Source organism: Scyliorhinus canicula, chromosome 4 (genome assembly GCF_902713615.1).
Source record: "Scyliorhinus canicula chromosome 4, sScyCan1.1, whole genome shotgun sequence".
Lineage (NCBI taxonomy): Eukaryota > Metazoa > Chordata > Chondrichthyes > Carcharhiniformes > Scyliorhinidae > Scyliorhinus > Scyliorhinus canicula.
In genome coordinates this window covers 103309412-103331776 of record NC_052149.1, presented here as the reverse complement: position 1 = coordinate 103331776, position 22365 = coordinate 103309412, and the positions used below count along the sequence as shown (strand labels likewise).

The following is a 22365-nucleotide window of genomic DNA, read 5'->3' as shown; positions in this document are numbered from 1 at the left end:
CTACAAACTGCAATGACCATCCGAAGTCTCAGCATGCACACTCATAGAATCAAGATGGGAGGGTTGCTGTTGCCCTCACATTTATGGAAGAAAAGAACACAGAGGCCAATTGTGGTGCCTTCACCTCAACCCTGGCTCAATCCAGCAAGCCCGGTAGAGGCCAAGAATTGAAACTGAACTTACGTTCCTGGTATGTACAGATTGTTAGCTACTGTGGACCAACTGTTCAAAACAAGGGGGAGGGGTACCCTTTCCAAAAAATATTAAATACGTATGTTCTGTAGGATAATGGAGATACCATAAATGGAACACAAGGAACTACTGAGGTTAATTGTCTGTCGCCATGTGTTGTTAAAGTTGAGTGTGCTGACATAACTAAGTGCAACAAATCTAAAAACTTACGATGGGTGTACAACTAGCCAAGGGGCTGACAAAAAATTGCATAACAGAATAAGAGAAACTGAAGAGGTTTCTAAATTAGTGACAATTACATTCTGATGCAGCTTCCCAGTAGTTTCCCAACACAGAGGTCCTTTTTACAATATATCTTTTGTTAAGTTCCTTTGATTTAAAAATCATCTACTTCTCCATTTTTCACTGATGGGGAATCCAGTTGTGGTTGAGTGGATCACACTTACATCGTTGCCAAAACTCCCTCAGTGTATGATACCCTTGTCAGTTAGCCCTTACTAATGCAACAGAACTAAATTATGGTGGAAATCAGGTGGATGTTAACAATCTTTGTGGCACTGTTGAGAAGGGCTACCCAAGCTCTCCTGGCCAACATTCTACCTTCAACCAATGAACAAAATAGTCAATTACTTCAATACTGTTTGTGAGACAGTGAGTAACTTCCAGATTTTCTTACATCATAGTGATAATACTGTGAATAAATTCATTTTATGTAAAGCACTTTTGCGATGTTTCCGCAAGCCACAAGCTTCTATATGTTGACTTTGATCTTTATTAATAACCACAATATGCGAGTGTGTTCCGTGTATTGGACAAATGACCATACAACAAGTATTTCAGTATAATCAGTTTATTACATAGGATTACTTCTGTACTTAATAAATTAGACGCTACTACACATTACATTATATCTAGCAGTTAAACGACCTTTACTTAACTTCCAAGTGACTGGCTCTGTGCAGATTAGATAAGGCCTTTATCTGGTTCCCACGTGTGGCGGCTGGAGGTTGGCTGGTTCGTCTCGGCTGAGTATCGTCTTTCAGGTGGAGATTCAGGGTCCTTGAACTTGGCTGGTAGATTTGCTGCAGTTGGATGACAAGCCGGTCCCCCAAAAGAGGCAGAATGCTGGTTGCATAGTTCCTCTTATCCTCCAATCTATCGCGCTCTTTTGGTCACAGGTAGGGATCCAATGGATCGATAGGATTTCAATCACCCTGATCAATTCTGGCCAATTAGAGGCGGATACCTTGATAGCTGGGCGATAACTAGTTGTTATTGTCCAAGGCGCGTACGCACTCCCAAATAAGGCAAACTTAACTAATGTTAAGTTTCAATCTGAAGACCATTGTCCTGGGGAGACCTATGAGTGGCTTCTAGCAGGTGTGGGTTTCTGTATAAGCCTGAGTTGCTGTTTGCAATATACACAAGCTGTGTCCTGTCTGTGTTCCAACCCGACCACAATTCCCATTATCCTTTGCAGGTGGCCATTTTAGATGGCCGCATATATAACTGGAAGTTCTAGCTCTGCCTCCTTAGTAAGAACATAACTAACTTTGTGCACAATGTTGGAAAGGTTTACATAAAAGATCTGTTCAGACTTAAGTGTAGATTTGGAATGGAATCAGGCTTGAAGATTGAAATACACTGGAAAACCAGTTTGGTGGAGTAATAGGACCAGCTTATAGTATTAGTCTCAGTAAAGTTCCTGTACTTTTAAAGGAATTGTAACAAAGCATCAATATTTTGTTTTACAATTCTAGCCTCCCTCAAGGGCCTCGATTCCACATCAGCGCACTTGCCCAAGGTCTGTGTCCCCCACCCCTCCCAATCAAGGTCTCACCTTCCCTCTGTGAGAGCCTCTGCACTTAACAGGTGCTGAACTTGGGAATCTGGGGACTCCTTGTATTTCCAGTCCTGGCTATTGCTGCTGCTGTGGCCGCTGGCAGTACAGAACTTGCAGCCAATCAGATTGGCTTCGGGGGCAGAAGCCCTTAGAGCAATGGTTCTCAACCGGGGTCCACATGGACCCTGGGGGTCCATGTAACATTACTGGGGGTCCACACAAATAAAATACCGAATTAGGGGTCCACGGTGATATTTTAGTGGTCCATAGAGCAATTCTATTTCAGAACAAATTAGACTCTCTCTCTCGCACGGACAAAGGTCAAAGAGAGATTATAATCTATCTAATTTACCTTGAGGGCTGAAGGAGCTCAGAACCAAAAAGGTGCATTTGCTGTGGCCCTAATTGTCCCACTAATCTCCCTTGGATTAGTTTGCCACGCTAATGAAGGAAGGATTAACGGCATTAACTTCTTTAGTAGCAGAAACGATTTCGGTTGAAACTATCAACTCTCAGGAGCTATAAATATCGACATGACCCAAGCAGGTCACTTCAGTTCTGTGCAAAACTCCGTCGCAACAAGATAAGAGATATTAAAAGTATTGGTTCATAAATATATGTTGCATTTGGTGCAAATTTATCTTTTTTTTATTTGTCGCGACGCATTGATGAAATGGCGGAGGATGTAGGAAAACAATTAATAGCTAATTTGCAAGTAAAACAGTTTGCCCTCCAACTTGATGAATCTACCTTAAGAGATAATGAAGTCATTCTATTAGCATATGTGAGATTTATTGATTATCAAGGACCCAGAGAGGAAATGCTCTTTGCCAGAAGTCTTAGGAGAGACACAAAAGGTGAAATAATTTTTAATGAAGTTGTTACTTATTTCAAGGAAAGCAATATTCCACTCAAAAATATAATTGCATGTGCTACTGATGGTGCACCATCCATGACTGGCAAATACAAAGGTTTTATTACACTCTTGAAAAAGGCTGTCCCCGAAGTATTTTGCATACACTGTGATACACCGTCAACACTTAGTTGCAAAGCAATTGGGCGGACGTCTGCATGATGCCCTTAGTGTTGTGATAAAAGTGGTTAACCATATTAAATCAAATTCTCTTCGAGATCGCCTCTTTCGTGAATTCTGCAGAGAAAATGGAGAAGAGTTTGAACGCCTTGTAATGCATACTGAGGTGAGGTGGTTATCAAAGGGGAATTGTCTTCATCGTTTTATTGAACTTTGGGACTCTATTGTCTTATTTCTGGCTAACACCCAGCTTGGAGAACAACTGCTTGCAGCTAAATGTGATGTACTTTACTTATCTGATACATTTGAAAAAATCAATTTACTTAATAAACAGCTCCAAGGAAAACATTCTGATCTCATATCCAGTAAAGGTGCTATTATTGCTTTTCTGAGAAAACTGCCGCTGTACAAAATTAATATCAGACGTCGTGCATTTGAACAGTTTCCTTGTTTGACCTCGGTTAGCAGCGATTTGCACGATGATGACCTTGCATTGTATGCTGAATATTTGGAAAATTTGCATGAAAATATGCAAGCTTGGTTTAGTGACCTACTCATGATGGATATACCAACTTGGGTGGCAATTCCTTTTGAAGTTAATGCTGCCAATGTAGACATTTCTTTACAGGAGACCCTCATTGAATTACAAAGTGATGAAATATTGCACACAAAATTCAAAGATGGGAAGCATAATATATGGAAAACAAATGACACTGCTAAAAAGTACCCACTACTCTGGGATAAAGCACAGCTCTACGTTATAGCTTTTCCATCATCTTACCTTGTTGAATCAGGATTTAGTCGTGTTCTTCACTTATTATCAAAAGCTCGTAATAGACTCGACATTATGAAAAAGGGTGATCTTCGACTATCATTGACCGCGATGGAGCCGAATATAAATAAACTCGCTGAGCAGCATCAACCACAGGGATCTCATTGAATAAATCTGCATTTTTTTCTTAATTACTCACTTAGGCCTATCTTAAAATGGTTTATTATGAATTATTTACTAGTGTACATAATGCTCTATAGAATTTCATTGTTAAATATGTTTATTTGCAATAAATTAGTTTTCCTTCAAAATAAAGCATAATCATTTACTATTTCTTTAATATTTGATACAATTACTTTACTTTTTTGTTAGTGAAAAATATAAGAAGCTTTTTTTTCTGTGGAATGGCTATGGGGGTCCACAAAAAAAAATTAAGAGGAAAAGGGGTCCATGGGTTAAAAAACGTTGAGAACCACTGCCTTAGAGCATTAAATGGCTGTGGGCTGCTGGGATCAGAGGGAATGGATTCCCTGCCAACACATCAGGTGGGAAGGCGAGAAACCTCACCATCCAAAAATTCCTGCTCGTTGGCACACTGAAAGTTTCAAAACTGAGATTGACAGATTTTTGTTAAGCAAGGATGTTAAAGGTTATGGAACCAAGGTGAATGGTTGGATTTAAGATTATTTTTAAACAGAATGCCACTACAGGCTCAAGGAACTAAATGACCCACTTCTGTTCTGAATGTGTACTTAATAATGCTATCATCTACATGTAAACTGTTACAGTTTCATCCATTTTTCCCCTTCGTGTTTACAGTGTAAAAATGCAAAATTTAATTAAAATATTTTAAAAAAAACAATGTTATCATTATTTATCATATAGATTGAATGGCCTGTGCCTATTGTGCAGAAAAATGTTCCTGCGCCATGCATGCTTGCTCCGAATGAATGGAAATATGCATTTGACTGCCATAGTTTCTTCAAGAATTGGTGCTCAACAGGTTAATCCGAAAGTAATTCCACTTACATTTGGATGTGGTCAAGCAGATGAAGCTTGCAAAACCCGGAGAAGGAACTCACGGATAATAGATTTACATTATAATAATCGCTTATCGTCACAAGTAGGCGTCAATGAAAAGCCCCTAGTTACCACATTCCAGCACCTGTTCAGGGAGGCCAGCACGGGAATTGAACCCGCACTGCTGGTCTTGTTCTGCATTAGAAGTCAGATGTTTAGCCCACTGTGCTAAACCAGCCCCCATTTGAGCTAGTCAATCAAACTATTCACAATAACACAAACACACGTTTTCTATGGCACATGATATTGTTCCTCATATTTGTAGAGTTGACTTACAGCAGATTATGACAGTTGCTTGAAGGATTGTGTGCACAAATAATTCCTTCAATAGCTTGACCTGTAAAACTGCTTACACCATAAAGCTCATTAATGTTCAACAACTTAATAAGTTTGAGGCAGTTCATATTTTCAGATTTTCCATTGTAGATTAGCAAAAGTAGAGAAGTCTGAAATCACATCAAACTTTCCGCCTGCCTTCTGGAATGCTGTGGGAATAAAAAGACTTTTGATGATACCAATTAGTGCAGTGGGAAAAGACATTCTCATTCTCAAGAATGATTAGGTTTAATATAATTAACCAAAATATCCTGAAACTATTTCCTGAACATAGTAGGTCTAGTGGTGGCACGGCAACACAGTGGTTAGCACTGTTGCCTCACATGCCAGGGTCCCAGGTTCGAATCCCGGCTTGGGTCACTGTCTACGCGGAGTCTGCACGTTCTCCCTGCATGGGTTTCCTCCCACAAGTCCCGAAAGAAGTGCTGTTTGGTGAATTGGACATTCTGAATTCTCCCTCTGTGTACCTGGACAGGCGCCGGAATGTGGCGACTAGGGGCTTTTCACAGTAACTTCATTGCAGTGTTAAAGCACAGTGGGCTAAATAGCTGGCCTGTGATGCAGAACAAGGCCAGCAGCACGGGTTCAATTCCCGTACCAGCCTCCCCAAACAGGCGCTTTTCTGGCGCAGTGTGGCCATTGGATCGTGCCCATCTTTCAGAGTTTTGTGTATACCGTAATAAAGCGGTCATTCATTTCTACCCTACCATGTGTGCCTGTCGTCTCTCAGACTCCAAGGTCCCTCTAAACTTCCTTGTGTCCTACCGTTCATTGTGTATTCCCTTGCGTGCTTAGTCCTCCCAAAATGCATCACCTCACACTTTTCAGGATTAAATTCCATTTGCCACTGTTCTGCCCATCTGATCAGCCAGTCTATGGTCACCCTATAATCTTTCCTCCACGCTGTTTACTACACCAGCAATTTTTGTCATCTGTGAACTTACAGATCACACCACCCACATTCCTGTCTAGATCATTAATATACACTACAAACAGCAAGGGAACCAGCACTGATCCTGGCGGTACGCCACTGGACATAGGCTTCCAACGCCCTCTGCCTCCTACCACTAAACCAATTTGGGATCCAATTTGCCAAATTGCCCTGGAGCTCATGGGCTCTAATTTTTTTTAAATAAACATTTTATTGAGGCATTTATGGTTTTACAACAACAAAATAAACAATGTACATTAATTTATAAACATAGTGCAAAAGCCATCTTCCTCCCTTACAGGTCCCACCTTACTAACCCCCTACTCTAAACTAAGCTAACCCCCACCCCCCTTCTGCTGACGGTTAATTTTCCGCAAAGTCGTCGACAAACGGTTGCCACCTCCTAACAATGACCCCCTCAGGGCGAATTTGATTTTCTCCAAACAGAGAAAGCTAGCCATGTCCGATAGCCAGGTCTCCGACTTCGGGGGCTTTGAGTCCCTCCAAGCTAATAATATCCGTTTCCGGCCTACCAGGGAAGCACAGGGCAGAATGTCTGCCACTTTCTCCTCCTGGATTCCCGAGTCATCTGACACTCCAAAAATTGGCACCTCTGGATTCGGTGCCACCCTTGTTTTTAACACCGTGGACATGGCATCTGCAAACCCCTGCCAGAATCCCCTCAGCTTTGGGCATGTCCAGAACATGTGGACATGGTTCACTGGCCCTCCTGCACACCTATCTTCTACCTCAAAAACCCTACTCATCTGGGCCACTGTCATGTGAGCCCGGTGAACGACCTTGAATTGTATCAGGCCGAGCCTGGCACATGTGGATGCATTGACTCTACGCAACGCGTCCGCCCAGAGACCATCCTCTATCTCTCCTCCCAACTCCTCTTCCCACTTGCGCTTCAGCTCCTCAGTCTGCGTCTCCTCTGACCCCATGAGTTCATTGTAAATGTCAGAGACCCACCCTCTCCCACCCACACTCTAGAAACTACCCTGTCCTATACCCCCCTTTGTCGTAGGAGCGGGAAGGTTGAAAACTGCCTGCGTAGGGGCTTTTCACAGTAACTTTATTTGAAGTCTACTTGTGACAATAAGTGATTTTCATAGGAAGTTCCTTACCTGCAAGTACCTAAATTTGTTTCCCCTCGCCAATCCAAATTTATCCTCCACCTCCCTCAGGCTAGGAAAGCTCTCCTGTATAAACATATTCCCCACCCTCTCAACCCCTGCTCTTTGCCATCTCCGAAACCCTCCATCCATCCTTCCCGGGGCAAACCGGTGATTATTACAGATTAGCGACCACACCGATGCTCCCTCCAGTCCTACGTGCCTCCTCCATTGCCCCCAGACCCTCAGGGCCGCCACCACCACAGGGCTGGTGGAGTACCGTGCCGGTGGGGACATCAGAGGCGCTGTTATCAACTCCCCCGAGCTGGTGCCCTTGCATGAGACCGCCTCCACACACTCCCAAACTGACCCTCCCCCCACCACCCACTTCCTAATCATGGCTATGCTCGCCGCTCAATAGTAATTACTGACGTTCTGCAGCGCCAGCCAGCCCTCCACCCCCCCCCCCCCCCTCTTTTACTCGCATCCCTATTTACTCGTGGGGTCTTGGCCGCCCATACACAGGGCCGGCTCAAGGTACCGGCAACTCGGGCAGTCGCCCGGGGCGCCATGTGCTAGGGGGGCGCCATGCAGGAGTGCGTGACCGGCATCAGAGACCCGGCGCCACATAAAAGACTCGGGTCCCGCGCATGCGCAGTTGGGCCGGTGCCAACCAGCGCATGCGCGGTGGCCGCCCCGCACAAACATGGCGGATGGATCCAGGCTCGCCGGTGGTCACTCCGGCCCCCCCCCCCCCCCCCGCCGGCCTCCCCCCCGCCGGCCCCCCCCCCCTCCGGCCCCCCCCCCGCCCGCCTCCCCCGCCCCCCTCCCCCCCCCCCCCCGCCTCCCCCCCGCCCCCCAACGCCGCCGAAGTTCAGCTTGCCCGGGGTGCCAGCAACCCTAGGGCCGGCGCTGCCCATACAAAGCCAATGATTACCTTATTAACATGTTTAAAAAAGGACCCTCGGAATAAAGATGGAGAGACACTGAAACACAAACAGGAATCTCGGGAGGACCGTCATTTTCACTGTCTGCACCCTCCCAGCTAGTGAAAACGGAAGCGCGTCCCACCTCCGATAATCATCCTTCATTTGGTCCACTAGTCGGGCCAGATTTAGCTTGTGCAGCCGTTCCCATTCCCGCGCCACTTGGATGCCTAGGTACCAAAAGCTTCCCCCTACTACTCTTAATGGCAGTTCCCCCAGTCGCCTCTCTTGCCCCCTTGCCTGGATCGCAAACATCTCACTTTTCCCCATATTTAGTTTATAACCCGAAAACCGGCCGAATTCCCCCAGAATCCTCATATCTTTCATTCCCACTAATCCGATACATACAGGAGCAGGTAGTCTGCATAAAGCGAGACTCTGTGTTCCATTCCCCCCCGGACCAGCGCCTTGAGGCTCTCAGCGCAATTGCCAGCGGCTCTATGGCTAACGCGAACAGTGGGGAGAGGGGGCATCCCTGTCTCGTCTCCCAATGCAGCCTAAAATAGTCCAATGCTGTCCTATCCGTCCGTACGCTCGCAACAGGAGCCTGATACAACAACCAGTCAATAAAGCCCCGCCCAAATCCGAACAGTCTCAGTACCTCCCAAAGATTTTCCCATTCTACCAAAAAGCTTTCTTTGCGTCCATTGCGACCACTACCTCCACCTCCCTACCTTCTGGGGGCATCATGATCACATTTAACAACCTTCTTACATTGGAACCAACTGCCTTCCCTTAACAAACCCCGTCTGGTCCTTCCCAATAACGTCCGGAACACAATCCTCATTCCTAGAGGACAAGATTTTGGCCAGCAGTTTGGCGTCCACATTCAATAGGGATATCGGCCTGTTGGACCCACACAGCTCCGAGTCCTTGAACCGCTTCAGGATCAATGAGATCATGGCCTGTGACATCGTCGGGGGAAGCTCCCACGCTCCCTTACCTCATTGAATGTCCTCATCAACAGCGGCCCCAATATCCCAGAGAACTTTTTATAGAACTCCACTGGGTACCTGTCCGGCCCCGATACTTTGCCCAACTGCATGGCCTTCAGACCCTCTGCTATCTCTTCCAACCCGATCGGGGCCCCCAGCCCTTCTATCAACCCCTCGCCCAACTTTGGGAAATTCAGCACCCCTAAGTGCCTCATCCACTCCGGCCCCGCTGGGGGTTCCGACCCATACAGCCTACTGTAGAACTCCTTGAACGCTTTATTCACCGCTGCTGAGTCCCCAACTAGGCTCCCGTCCCCATCCTTTACTTTCCCTATCTCCCGGCTGCCTCCTTCTTCCTAAGCTGCTGTGCAAGCATTCTGCTGGCCTTCTCCCCATGCTCATAGATCACCCCCCTCACCTTCCACAACTGCTCTACCACCCTCCCTGTAGTTAACAAGCCAAACTCCACCTGTAGCCTCCGTCATTTCCTTAAAAGCCCTGCGTCTGGGGTCTCCGCATACCTCCTGTCGACCTGCAATATCTCCTTTGTCAGTCGGTCCACTTCTGCCTGTCTGCCTTCTCCCTGTGGGCCTGTATCGAGATCAGCTCCCCTCTAACCACCGCCTTCAATGCCTCCCAGACCACCGCTGCCGAAACTTCACCCATGTCATTGACTTCCAGGTAGTTCTGCATACATTTCCTCAGCCGCCACCCACACCTCTTCGTCAGCTAAAAGTCCCATGTCTGGCCTCCAGTTCGGGCGCTGGCTACTCTCCTTGCTAACCTGTAGGTCAACCCAGTGCAGGGCATGATCCGAGATTGTGATCACCGAATACCCCGTGTCCACCACCCCCATGTTCAAAAATTTTTAAACGATCCAGGAGTACATTTTATGCACGTGCGAGTAGAAGGAAAACGCCTTCACTCTCTCGGCTGCCAAAATCTCCATGGGTCCACCCCCACCTGCTCCATGAACCCCTTTAGCTCCTTTGCCATTGCTGGCACCCTACCCGTCTTTGAGCTCAACCGGTCTAAACCAGGGTCAATAACTGTGTTGAAGTCCCCTCCCATGACCAATTTATGCGAATCTAGGTCCGGGATCTTGCCCAGCATCCTCTTTATAAACTCTACATCATCCCATTTGGCGCATACACATTTACTAGTACCACCTGCACCCCCTCCAGTTTCCCACTGACCATAATGTACCGACCTCCCACATCGAAGCTATTCTTCCCGCCTCAAACACCACTTGCTTATTAATCAGAACTGTGACCCCTCTAGTCTTCGAGTCCAGCCCAGAGTGAAAAACTTGTCCGACCTATCCCTTCCTTAATGTGTTCTGATCAGTGACTCTAAGGTGCGTCAGTTGTAGCATTACCACGTCCGCCTTCAGTCCTCTCAAATGCGTGAACACGCGTTCTCTCTTAACCGGCCCATTTAGTCCTCTTACATTCCAGGTGAATGTAAGAGGACTAAGTTGGGGGGCTCATCGCCCCCTTTTAGCCGATCAGCCATCCCCTTTCTTGGGCCACCCATCTCCACCGGCCCGCCCCCAGGCAGCCTCCGCCCCCAACATCCTTTCTGTCCCTCAGCAACAGTCCCTCCTCCATCAACAGAACATCTTCCCCCCTCCCCCTGCTAGTAACAGCAAAATGTAAACCAACCCCTTCGACAAGCATAACATCTGCTCACCCTCCACTGCGCTTCCATGAGCTAGCCCCCTAGCTAGCTTGGTGACCCCCGACCATGGCACCAGACATTCTCCCACCTATTGTTCCCTCCCCACCCTCCCCCCTGCTCATACACACATACTCAAACGAAAAACCAGTCCCAACACAATTGCCCTCTGGAAAAAAATCGATAAACAAAGAAAAGATCAAACAGAAGATTCAGCATCTGACAAACACACCTCCATCCCCCATCAGTGCAAATGTAAACTTTAACTCACTCAGCTCTGCAACTGGCCCCAAATCAATACAGAAAGCATTAAAAATAACGTCCGGAAAACGAAAAACAAGAAAAAATTTTTAATGTGAACGTTGCAGCAAAGTTCAAAATCCTCAGTCCACCATCAGTCCTTTCCTTTTCGCGAAGTCCATCGCGTCCTCGGGCGACTCAAAATAAAAATGTTGCTCCTCGTACATGACCCAGAGACGGGCCGGATACAGCAGTACAAACTTCACCATTTTCTTAAATAGGGTCAACTGTACCTGATTGAACCCCACTCTTCTCCTGGCCACCTCTGCACTCAGATCCGCAGGATACTGTTCTTTACAACTCCGTGTCTGCCAGGCCCACCGTAAAATACGCTCCATGTCCAAGTACCTGTGGAATGCCACCACCATTGCCCTCGGGGGGGGTCCCACACTCACGGCTTTCTCGTGAGCGCTCTGTGCGCCCTGTCCACCTCCAAGGGTCGGGAGAACGTCCTATCCCCCAGCAACTTCTCAAACATACCCGCTATGTATGTCCCAGCGTCCGCTCCTACGGACCCCTCCAGGAGACTGACGATTCTCAGGTTCTGCCGGCGGGATCTTTTCTCTAGGTCCTCCACTTTCTCCAGGAGTCTTTTCTGCTGGTCTCTCAACATCCCCACCTTCAACTCCACCAGTTTGATGTCCCTCCTGCTCAGGCAGTGCCTTCTCTACTTTCTGGATCGCCCGATCTTGGGCATCTAATTGGAATTCCAGCCGTGCAATTGATTAGTTAATCGGGTCCAAGCATTCCTGCTTGGCGAAGCCCTCCTGGATAACTTGCATCAGCTGCTCCGTTGACCGCTGGCTCGACAAGCCAGGACTCCGGTCATCCGCCATGCTTTCCCCCGCTGCAGCTTCAGCCCAGGCCTTCTCTATTTGTCTGTTTCTTCCTTTACGAGCACTTCTAGTCCGCCTCTCCATGCACTGATGTGGGAATCCAGTCAACAATTGCCTCTACCATCAATTTTCCAAATCAAGTCCGGTAAAAAATTGGGGGAAAATGTCCAAAGGTCTGACCTGAGCGGGAGCCGCCAAATGTGCGACCTACTCCTTCATAGCCGCCACTGGAAGTCCACATGCTCTTATCTTCTTGATCAGTCTCCCATGCGGGAACCTGAGTCAAATGCCTCAAAGCAAACTTTCCAAAGATAAAATATAGACAGCCCCTTAAGGGAATAAATAGTTAACTTTGGTCAAGATTAAACAAATAACAAGTCAAGGCATTACAATATTCCATAGAAAATTGTTATTTTATTCAGGTGCAGCACTTCAAGAGTCCCTTTATTCCCTGACTTTCTATGGTAGTGGACTGACATACAATACATTACAAAGCATTGGAGGTGGTGGAAATAAAAAGGGAAATAGAGAAAATACAATTAAGAAAATAAATTCAAATCAAGTCTTTCGCCAACAACAAAAAAGGTTACCTGCACCATTACAAAACAAGAAAGGATCATTTTGGTCAGCTGGAACAGTGGAACAATGAATTATATTTCTACTTCAAGTTTAACTCCCATTTCCGTGATAGCCAGTAAAATCCAGAAGGTATAATACAGTTCAGAAGTTGGCCAAAACGTAAGCTTGTAGGCATTTGTCTTTCAGACAGCAAAGCCAATTTCAAGTATCTTAGACAAAAGCAAAATACTGTAGATGCTGGAAATCTGGAATAAAAACAGAAAATGCTGGAAAAACTCAGCAGGTGTGGCAGCATCTGTGGGGAGGAACAGTTACCATTTCAAATCGATGATTCCTGGGGGTAGATCAGCATTTTTTGTTTTTATTTCAATTATTTTAGAGTGGGACCAGGCAATCTTCGCATATAGCAGTCTTAGCAAACATTTGGCCGGTCTACTTTTTCAAGCAAAAATGTCTACATACACAACTATTTATTGAAGGAACTGCGATATCTATATTGGTTCCCAGGAGTAGAGGGTTAGAGAAACACAAATGTCCCAATACATGAATGATATTAACCCATATCACGATATATTTTCTGTAAACTGTAATTTAACAACATTAGTTGCATCTACAACACTCACGTAGCTGCCATTTGCTTTTCAATTCAATAACCCAAATTTGGCACTACTGGTATTTAATGTTAACTCCTAAATTCCAGCACTCAATGCTCCAAAGAAAACATGAAAAGTTAATGGTAGAGAGGCTAACATCTTCACATTGAAACTGAAGCTCAAGCAGTGTTGTTTTAACGTGGAATTTTTCATGTTAAAATTCATTGACAACATGGCCTTTTCTGGAGCAGAATCAGTCAGTTGATTTCGAGCACAAGACATGGCCTTGAAATGAACAGAAAAAACTTAAATAAAAAACTTAAAGGCTGGGCCCAAAGTGCTGGGAATATGCAGAAAAGTTGATTAGAATTTTCAAAAGTCAAAACAAAAGGCTGCAGTTTGGGTGCAGCATTTAACCTGAAATGAGAATTGAAAGTCGTAGTGAGTGTAATGGAAATGCAATGGGTAGGGGTGAGTGGGAGGTGTCAATGTGGCCTGTCTCTTTATTTCCATTTGTTTTATTGCATTAAAAGTGTTTACTCATTTTCCAGTCCTGTGAACAAGATTCACAACAGAACCTTCAACCGACTGAAAACTAGGAAGGTGATCAAGTCCAGGCAACAAGATAGCTAAAAGGATTGTAGAAAAGGTAAATCTGTATTATTAAATTGGAAAAAATGGACAAGAGGGAGAGCAGCTTCAAACTATTAAGAAGGCAAACTATTGGGCGGCATGTGGTGTAGTGGATAGCACTGGGACTGCAGCGCTGAGGACCCGGGTTCGAATCCTGGCCCTGGGTCACTCACTGTATGTGTGGACTTTGCACATTCTCCTCATGTCTGCATGGGTTTCACCCCAACCCAAAGATGTACGGGGTAGGTGGGTTGGCCACCCTAAATTACACCTTAATTGGAAAAAATAAATAAGTAAAAATAATTGGGTACTCTAAATCTATTTTTTTTTTAAAAGAAGGTAAACTGTCAGACCCAAGAATGTACAGAATGGACTTTTGGGAAGTTGGTGGAGCACCAAAATCGCAGAATTATTTCTTTAAAAAAAGACAGATATTGGCAATGGCAGAAGAGGAGAGGGGAGTGAAGACCATATTCGCTGAACTAATATGATTTGTTTGGTGTTCTTCCATCATTATTCTGTGATCTCTTCTCTTTTTGAAAAGAATTCTGGAAACACTTGGGCGTGATCTACTGGCTGTGTTACGCCCGAAAGGCAGCGTTGCGCAGCGGACAGATGCCGGGAGATCCATCTTCCGGGATCTAGCTGGCTCAACACACCTTACGAGATCTAACCCGATCTTGCGAGATGTCGCATTGCGAATTCCCAAATCAAAATTCGACAAAAGGACAATCACAACAGGACAGGATTTGCCTTCATTTGTACATTTCCAAACTCAACCAAATGTATTCCATTATTGGATTGTATTTCTTAGCCAGTGATGCTGGAACACAAACACTTAATAAGAACATACTGGTCAAAAGGCAAGATGTCACTTCTTTTAAAGTTAATGCAATAGACAGAAACTTGCTGAGCAAAATTAAATGCCTCTGAAAATTCTGTAGTCGCCAGAAAAAGTGAAGCCGTAATTTTGTTTTGAACAAATATTGCAAGATCTTGGCTGGTTTCTCCTTCCCCGAAACAGTAAATAGTAGAGTCAATGCTAAACTTCAATAGAAGGTTTCTACTGCTTGGCCTTCGGTCAGTGTGGTCTGCTGTTGGAATCCGAAGTGTCTCTCTTGCATGAAAGAGTGTAGCCATTCAAATAACCATTCTGACGCTTGCTCAGCCCACCATTGAGAAGGTCTTGGATATGCTGCACTATCAAGTTTATGGCAACTAGAAGGAAAAATTGGAAGAGTTTGTTAAATACATCGGAATTATACTAATATATTACCTGATATACTAATGTCGCCTCCCCCGCCAATGATATACACTGAACAAGTTATTCCATCAGAAATACCTTCCACTACCACGTCTACTTCCATCTTGCTGCCGTGAAGCCTTTATACAAATAGTTTCATAATTTTCAATGACTGGGGTTTAAATAAAAAAATACTTTTATTCTAATTTACTGTTCCAGGAATTCAATGGATAGAGATCAATGAATCCTTGAGGGAATAAGAACATAAGAACTACGAGCAGAAGTAGACCATGCGGCCCTTCGAGCCTGCTCCGCCATTCTATAAGATCATGGCTGATCTTTTCGTGATCTCAGAACCACTTACCCGCATTCTCGCCATATCCCGTAATTTCTTTATTTTTCAAAAAAACATCTACCCTATCTTTAAATATATTCAATGAAGTAGTGTCTACTACTCCTTTCGGTAGGGAATTCCATACTTTAACCACCCTCTGAGTGAAGAAGTTCCTCCTTGATTCAGTCCTAAATCTGCTCCCCCTAATCTTGAGGCTATGCCCTCTTGTCCTACTTTCACCTACCAGTGGAAACATCCTTTCTACTTCTATCTTATCCATTCCCTTCAAAATTTTATATGTTTCTATTAGATCCCCCCTCAACCTTCTGAATTCCAGTGAATATAATCCCAATCTACTCAGCCTCTCCTCATACGATAACCCCCTCAACTCCGGAATCAGCCTAGTGAACCTCCTCTGCACCCCTCTAGTGCTAGCACATCCTTTCTCAAGTGTGGAGACCAAAACTGCACACAGTACTCCAGGTGTGGCCTCACCAGCACCTTGTACAACTGCAACATTACCTCTCTACTTTTAAACTCAATCCCCTTTGCAATGAATGACAAAATTACATTTGCCTTCCTAATTACTTGTTGCACCTGCAGACCAACCTTCTGTGACTCATGCACAAGTACACCCAGGTCCCTCTGCATAGCAGCATGCTGCAGCTTTTTAGCATTTAAGTAATAATCCGTTCCATTGTTACTCCTACCAAAATGCATGACTTCACTTATTGACATTATACTCCATCTGCCAGACCTTTGCCCACTCACTCAATGTGTCAATGTTCCTCTTTAAGGTTTTACAGTCCTCAGTACACTTTGCTCTGCCACACACCTTCGTGTCATCTGCAAACTTGGATACCTTACACGTAGTTCCCAACTCCAAATCGTCTATATAAATTGTAAATAATTGTGGTCCCAACACCGATCCCTGAGGCACACCACTCGTCACTGATTGCCAGCCAGAATAGCACTAATTTATTCCCACTCTTTGTTTCCTGTTAGACAGCCAATCCTCTATCCATGCTAGTACTCTACCCTTAACACCATGCATCCTTATCTTATGCAGCAGCCTCTTGTGCAGTACCTTGTCAAAGGCCTTTTGGAAATCTAGGTACACCACATCCACTGGGTCCCCTTTGTCTACCTTGCTCGAAATGTCTTCATAGAATTCCAAGAGATTCGTCAAGCATGACCTGCCTTTCATGAATCCATGCTGCGTTCGTTCAATGGGACAATTTCTATCGAGGTGCCCTCCTATTTCTTTCTTGATAATAGACTTGATAATAGAATGCAATTGACATAAGCATGTGGAAGATTATTACTGGCTAAGTTATTCAATTCCCATTATAACACAACTGATAGGGTGGCAGAAACACAATTGTTGCCCCCTAGCTAAAGCAAGTACTGCACAATCCATGGAAAAGTAGCATCAGCATAGTCTAATCAAACAAGAGGCAGAATAGTCAGCCCAAGACAGATTCGTTCCTCAGGAACCACCATGTTAGGTGCTATGTATTAGGAAGCATTTTTGCACAAGAAACAGTATTAGTATTCCATAAATTTCAGAATGGTCGTATGTTCAGACGTACAGTTCAGTCTAATTAATTATTCTGTCCTGATTTCAACACGTTCAAAATGAAGGTAGTCGCAAGTTCTTTTAATAACTGATTATTACAAATTTCACATTATAAAGATGCACAAATGCAGAAAAATCTACAGAAAAGTATCCTTCAAGAGCTAGACCGTTGAATTGCACTATGACATATCACAGAAAGAGTGGTCTAAAACTACACGTTCTTGTGGTCTGAAAGCAATTAAATTATTTACAGGATAACATATTCCTGCTCTGTGGTCCATTTTTGTTTCCCAAGTAGTAATACTCTGAGAGCCATTAGATCTGCAGCTTCTGTTCAACCTGGAACTTGCCATTTGACTGCTATACTTAACGCTATTTTCTCCTCAGCCATATTCCCAAAAAGAGCCATATTGCTTACAACTGCTAATTGGTGCTTCTATGTAGTTATTTTTCTAACAGCTGCTTCACAGACAATAAAATGCGAGTTTGGCCCAATGAAAAGTGAGTATAAGGTGCACACCATCAAAATACATGAAATGAAAATCGCTTATTGTCACGAGTAGGCTTCAATGAAGTTACTGTGAAAAGCCCCTAGTCGCCACATTCCGGCGCCTGTCCGGGGAGGCTGGTACGGGAATCGAACCGTGCTGCTGGCCTGCTTGGTCTGCTGTAAAAGCCAGCGATTTAGCCGAGTGAGCTAAACCAACCACTGGTGTTGGCTAAACCACACCACATTGGTGTGGGGCAGCATGGTGGCGCAGTGGCTAGCACTGCTCTCTCATGGCACCAAGGTCCCAGGGCGATCCCGGCACTGGGCCACTGTTCATGTGGAGTTTGCACATTCTCCCCATGTTTACGTGGGTCTGACCCCCACAACGCAAAGATGTGCAGGGTAGGTGGATTGGCCACGCTAAATTGCCCCTCAATTGGAAAAAAATGAATTGGTACCCTAATTGCTGTTGCTAATTTGGTTTTTCTCTTGCTAAATATGGAAATAAAAATATTTATCAATTTAGCTGTTCCTCAATGGTCAGATACTGAGCAGTAATGACTTTTCCACCAGAAGCTGCCCCATAACTAATTCACAATATAGTATGAAAATAGCAACTCACCGTCGCAGTCAGATGCAAAATGACTATGGAGACAATTTTAAGTTAGTGATTAGTGTAAAATGGATCAGCAACCACATTACTCCTAGTTTTAGATTCTATAAAGAGGGGTGTAAATTGGCCCAGATATGGCCTCAGACTTCAGAGAAATTCTATTTCGTAGTTTTTCAAACTTGAGTCACTAAGAGTTTCAAGGACATTCAATTCCTCCATTTGTTAATTGGAGAGAACATTGCTTTCATTGCCATACAGCATTCAGAACAATAATTTCAAGGAAATGATTTGGATAGCAAAACAGATTTTAACCATCAGGATATATATTTGCAGACAACTCCAAACATGCATTTTTTAACTGCTACCATAAGGAACTGGGATTTTGAACTCTTTACCAATCCTAAAATGATCAGGGGAATAGATAGAGTAGACCAGTGCTTCTCAAAGTGTGGTACGCGTACCGGTGCCGGTACGCGAGCCATCGTCTGCCGGTACTTGGAGTGTTTCCAGAAAAGAAAGAGACAGTAATCCTGGATTGGCTTGTTTCGCTCACCGGTCCCTGGCACATTGGAAAAAAAAAACTGCCGGTCCGCCACATCAGATAGTTTGAGATGCACTGGAGTAGACAGTCAGAGACTTTTTCCCTAGGTGGAACAAACCATTACAAGGGGACATAAATTTAAGGTGAATGGTGGAAGATATAGGGGGGATGTCAGATGTCAGAGAGTAGTGGGGTCATGGAATGCACTGCCTGTGGAAGTAGTTGAGTCAGAAACATTAGGGACCTTCAAGCGGCTATTGAATAGGTACATGGATTACGGTAGAATGATGGGGTGTAGATTAATTTGGTCTTAATCTAGGACAAATGTTCGGCACAACAAAGTGGGCCAAAGGACCTGTTCTGTGTTGTATTTTTCTATGTTCTTAGCTTTAAAATCAAATTCTCTAAACACGGCTTATGTGAAATGTTATCGAGTTGTTCAACAGCTGCGAATGTAGGGACTAAGACCTCATTCTGTTTTTTAAAAATAACATATATGGCAATATGCTCATTGCTATCTGTAAATATTTGAAACTGGATCTACCTGGCAGTATCAAAAAAACCTGCACCTCATTATCCCTGACGAGTCACTAACAAACCCCATGTGGGCTGCACACACCATATTCAAAGAGAACTATACAAAGGGCATCGGCATTTCATAACTCAGGCTAGCTAACAGGTGTCTGTCTGCCTATGTGCTAAGTCAAAGGGCCTCACAACCTTCCTTTCAATTCTAAATGGATGAGACATTTAACAATCTTGGGGACCTAGATGAGGGATACACATCCTTTGTCAAAGGCAGCGTGGAGAGGTGATAGTCATGTGACAGAGGCCTCTGGTTTGTGCAACCAGTAATATTGCATTGCTAAACTGCAAAGTCTCAGCCTACTCTTTTTTACCATCTGACTAGTACTCTCACAGACAGGGAACTCTGGTCCAGGTTGAACACCTGGCCCCATCTACACAGCTTCTACTGGAAATTCTGTATCATTGCCTAAAAGAATGATTAATTTCTGCTTGTCCATCTCAATGCGTGAAGTCAACACCATCAGAAAGTGAATTATACAGCATTGGTTTTTCAACCTGCCGACCTTTATGAAGGAATACCTCATCAGACTTTGATTATGGAGCCCATGTGAAACAATGTGTATTCTGTTCTGTGGTCTCTGTACAGCAAATTATGCTTTTATCTATCCTTCTTTTACTGTATGAATGCAAAGGAGGCAAACCTACAACCCTCTCCCATGTTTTGTCTATGCAAATCAACTAACCTTTTGATTTCACCCTATCTGTGGGAGGTGTGGGGTTATTAAAGGAAATACGGGGCAGCACGGTGGCGCAGTGGGTTAGCCCTGCTGCCTCACGGCGCCGAGGCCCCAGGTTCGATTCCGTCTCTGGTTTACTGTCCGTGGGGAATTTGCACATTCTCCCCGTTTGCATGGGTTTCGCCCCCACAACCCAAAAATGAGCAGGATAGGTGGATTTGTGACGCTAAATTACCCCTTAATTGGAAAAAATGAATTAGGTACACTAAAACTAAAAAACAAATGAAAGGAAATTTGCTAGTACTTATAAGGGGCGTTGAGTGTGAGGGAGAAAATTAATAAACACATTTCTGTTTATGGATGGATGGTGAGAGGAGAAATTAGCGTTTAATTTAACCCCCCTTCCTATTCATAACACTTCTTTCTGTGGTGGTCCAGGTGCATTTCTCAACATCTTGGCTCTACTGTATTAAAGGGTGGTTGGTGGTGTTGACAGACCGGGACACAAGGAGGTTGAGTCCGTCATTTCTTTAAAATAGTCTAAATTCAAGTCATCAAAGCTCTTTCTCAGGAAATTCTAATAATCCTAATAGCTGGCATCTAAGCAAGCTACTCGCCCTAGTAGCAGCCTTCATCAACATTGCGTGGTAATGATGTTGACAAGCTGGAATGCTGGTCAGACGTATGAAATTATGTGCAAGCCTGCCTCCACTCAATTACACATCAAGGCAAATATTTCCATGGTGCTGGAAGCAGGAATTTAAGCAGTTTGCCACCTACCATTTTTGTGGCTACAGTTGGGCTTTGGACTCAACCATTCAGTGCAGTTCAATAAAATGGATTTTGTATTGCTGACCTTTCCACATGTTTTCCATTCCAGTTGTTTAAAGGAAGTAAGTGAGAACATTGCAGATGCCCTAATTATAATTTTTCAAAGTTCTCTATTCAGGAAGAGTTCCTCTTGTTTGGAAAATTGCAGAAGTACTCCAATATTTAAAAAAAGGAGGAAGGGATAAGAGAAAAATACAGAATAATAGGCTAACATTTGTTGTCAGGAAATGAAGGATGGATTGATTAAACACCTTGAAAATTTGTAGGTGATCAGAGAAAGCCAGCACAAATTTTTAAAGCGTAGGTCACGCCTGGTGAATCTAATTGAAATTTTTGAAGTGACCAAAGTAGTGGACAGGAGAACGTCTGTGGATGTTATTTATATGAGTTTCCAGAATGGAGTGTAGGACTCAGCGAGTTGCTCTTGCAATGAGCCTGCAGAAACATGATGGGTTGAATGGCCTCCCTCTGTGCTGTAACCATTCCACAATTCTAAAAGCTAGAATGATGGAGGTCCAGGTACACAGATTATTAAAATGTCATCGACAGGGACCAAAAAAACTCATGAAATGCTTCATTTATATCGAGAGGAATTGAAGAGGTTGGAAGTCATGCTGCAGGTACTCAAAGCCCAGCAATTCTGGACACTGCACCTTAGGAAGGATATCTTGGCCTGAGAGAGGCAGTGCAGCATAAATTCAGCAGAATAATACCCAGACTCCAAGGGAGAGAAATCTAGAAAGTCAAGGCTGATTTGATTGACATTTGAGAGATATTAAGGGGAACGGATTTAGAAGATGATTGGGCAGTCTAGGACGAGGCAGCGCAGTTGCAGAAGTGTGTTCATTTTATGTTGCCATTTCAGGTTTCTGACAATGGTCACTCGGGTAGACTCGGGTATAAAGTGATTCGCTGGTGTAATCTAAAAAATAATTGCTCTGGATATCAATCTGGAACGCCAGTTGAAAACACAATATGAATTTAGGAATGAGACTTTCATTATCCTAGTTTTGCACATACCACCACCATAGTCCATGACTTGAACACTTACCCCATCAAAATGGCTCTCCCAAAATACTGCGGCAGAATTGTCAGACGTTACACTCCAGGTGGTAAACCAATGCGTAATCGTTAGGAGATACACAGAAGCAGAAAAAAGGCTCATAGAACAATAACTGATTTCACCCAACAACTAGTAGTAAATTAGGAAACAGTTCCCTTGCTTCAAGAAGATTGTATAAACATTATTAAAAGCAATGAGAAGCTTCATACCCAGGTTTTCTGCTCCTCTTGGAATGATGACATCTGCATACTTTTTAGTCTGTTTAGAAAAAATAATGTTTATTTGGCAGCGTATCACAACATTATTACAGGTTAAATAGGGAGGAGCCAGGGCAGCACGGTGGCACAGTGGTTAGCATTGCTGCCTACGGCGCTGAGGACCCGGGTTCGAATCCCGGCCCTGTGTGGAGTTTGCATGTTCTCCCCGTGTCTGCGTGGGTTTCAACCCCACAATCCAAAGACGTACAGGTTAGGTGGATTGGCCATGCTAAATTGCCCCTTAATTGGAAAAAATAATTGGCTACTCTAAAATTTAAAAAAAAAATAGAGAGGAGCCTCAAGTT

The 22365-nt window shown here is 44.2% G+C and overlaps 2 protein-coding genes across 2 annotated transcripts in view; one reads left to right on the top strand and one right to left on the bottom strand.

Moving 5' to 3' along the window:
- Positions 1 to 2395: 2395 nt before the first annotated feature.
- LOC119964148 (SCAN domain-containing protein 3-like) lies at positions 2396 to 3963 on the top strand (the record flags this gene model as incomplete). Its single annotated transcript, XM_038793443.1, is given in 2 exon segments — positions 2396 to 3058; positions 3060 to 3963. Coding segments are annotated over 2 exon segments (1254 nt in total), but the record flags the coding sequence as incomplete, so codon positions are not given.
- Positions 3964 to 12433: 8470 nt separating this feature from the next.
- Positions 12434 to 22365, bottom strand: part of uck2a (uridine-cytidine kinase 2a) — a 78172-nt gene continuing 68240 nt past the window's right edge. Inside the window, exons 6-7 of the mRNA XM_038794938.1 lie at positions 22013 to 22061; positions 12434 to 15062 (exon numbers count right to left, since the gene is read on the bottom strand). Coding sequence (XP_038650866.1) covers positions 14926 to 15062; positions 22013 to 22061 — 186 coding nt within the window. The 3' untranslated portion in view covers positions 12434 to 14925. The remainder of the gene's footprint in view (positions 15063 to 22012; positions 22062 to 22365) is intronic.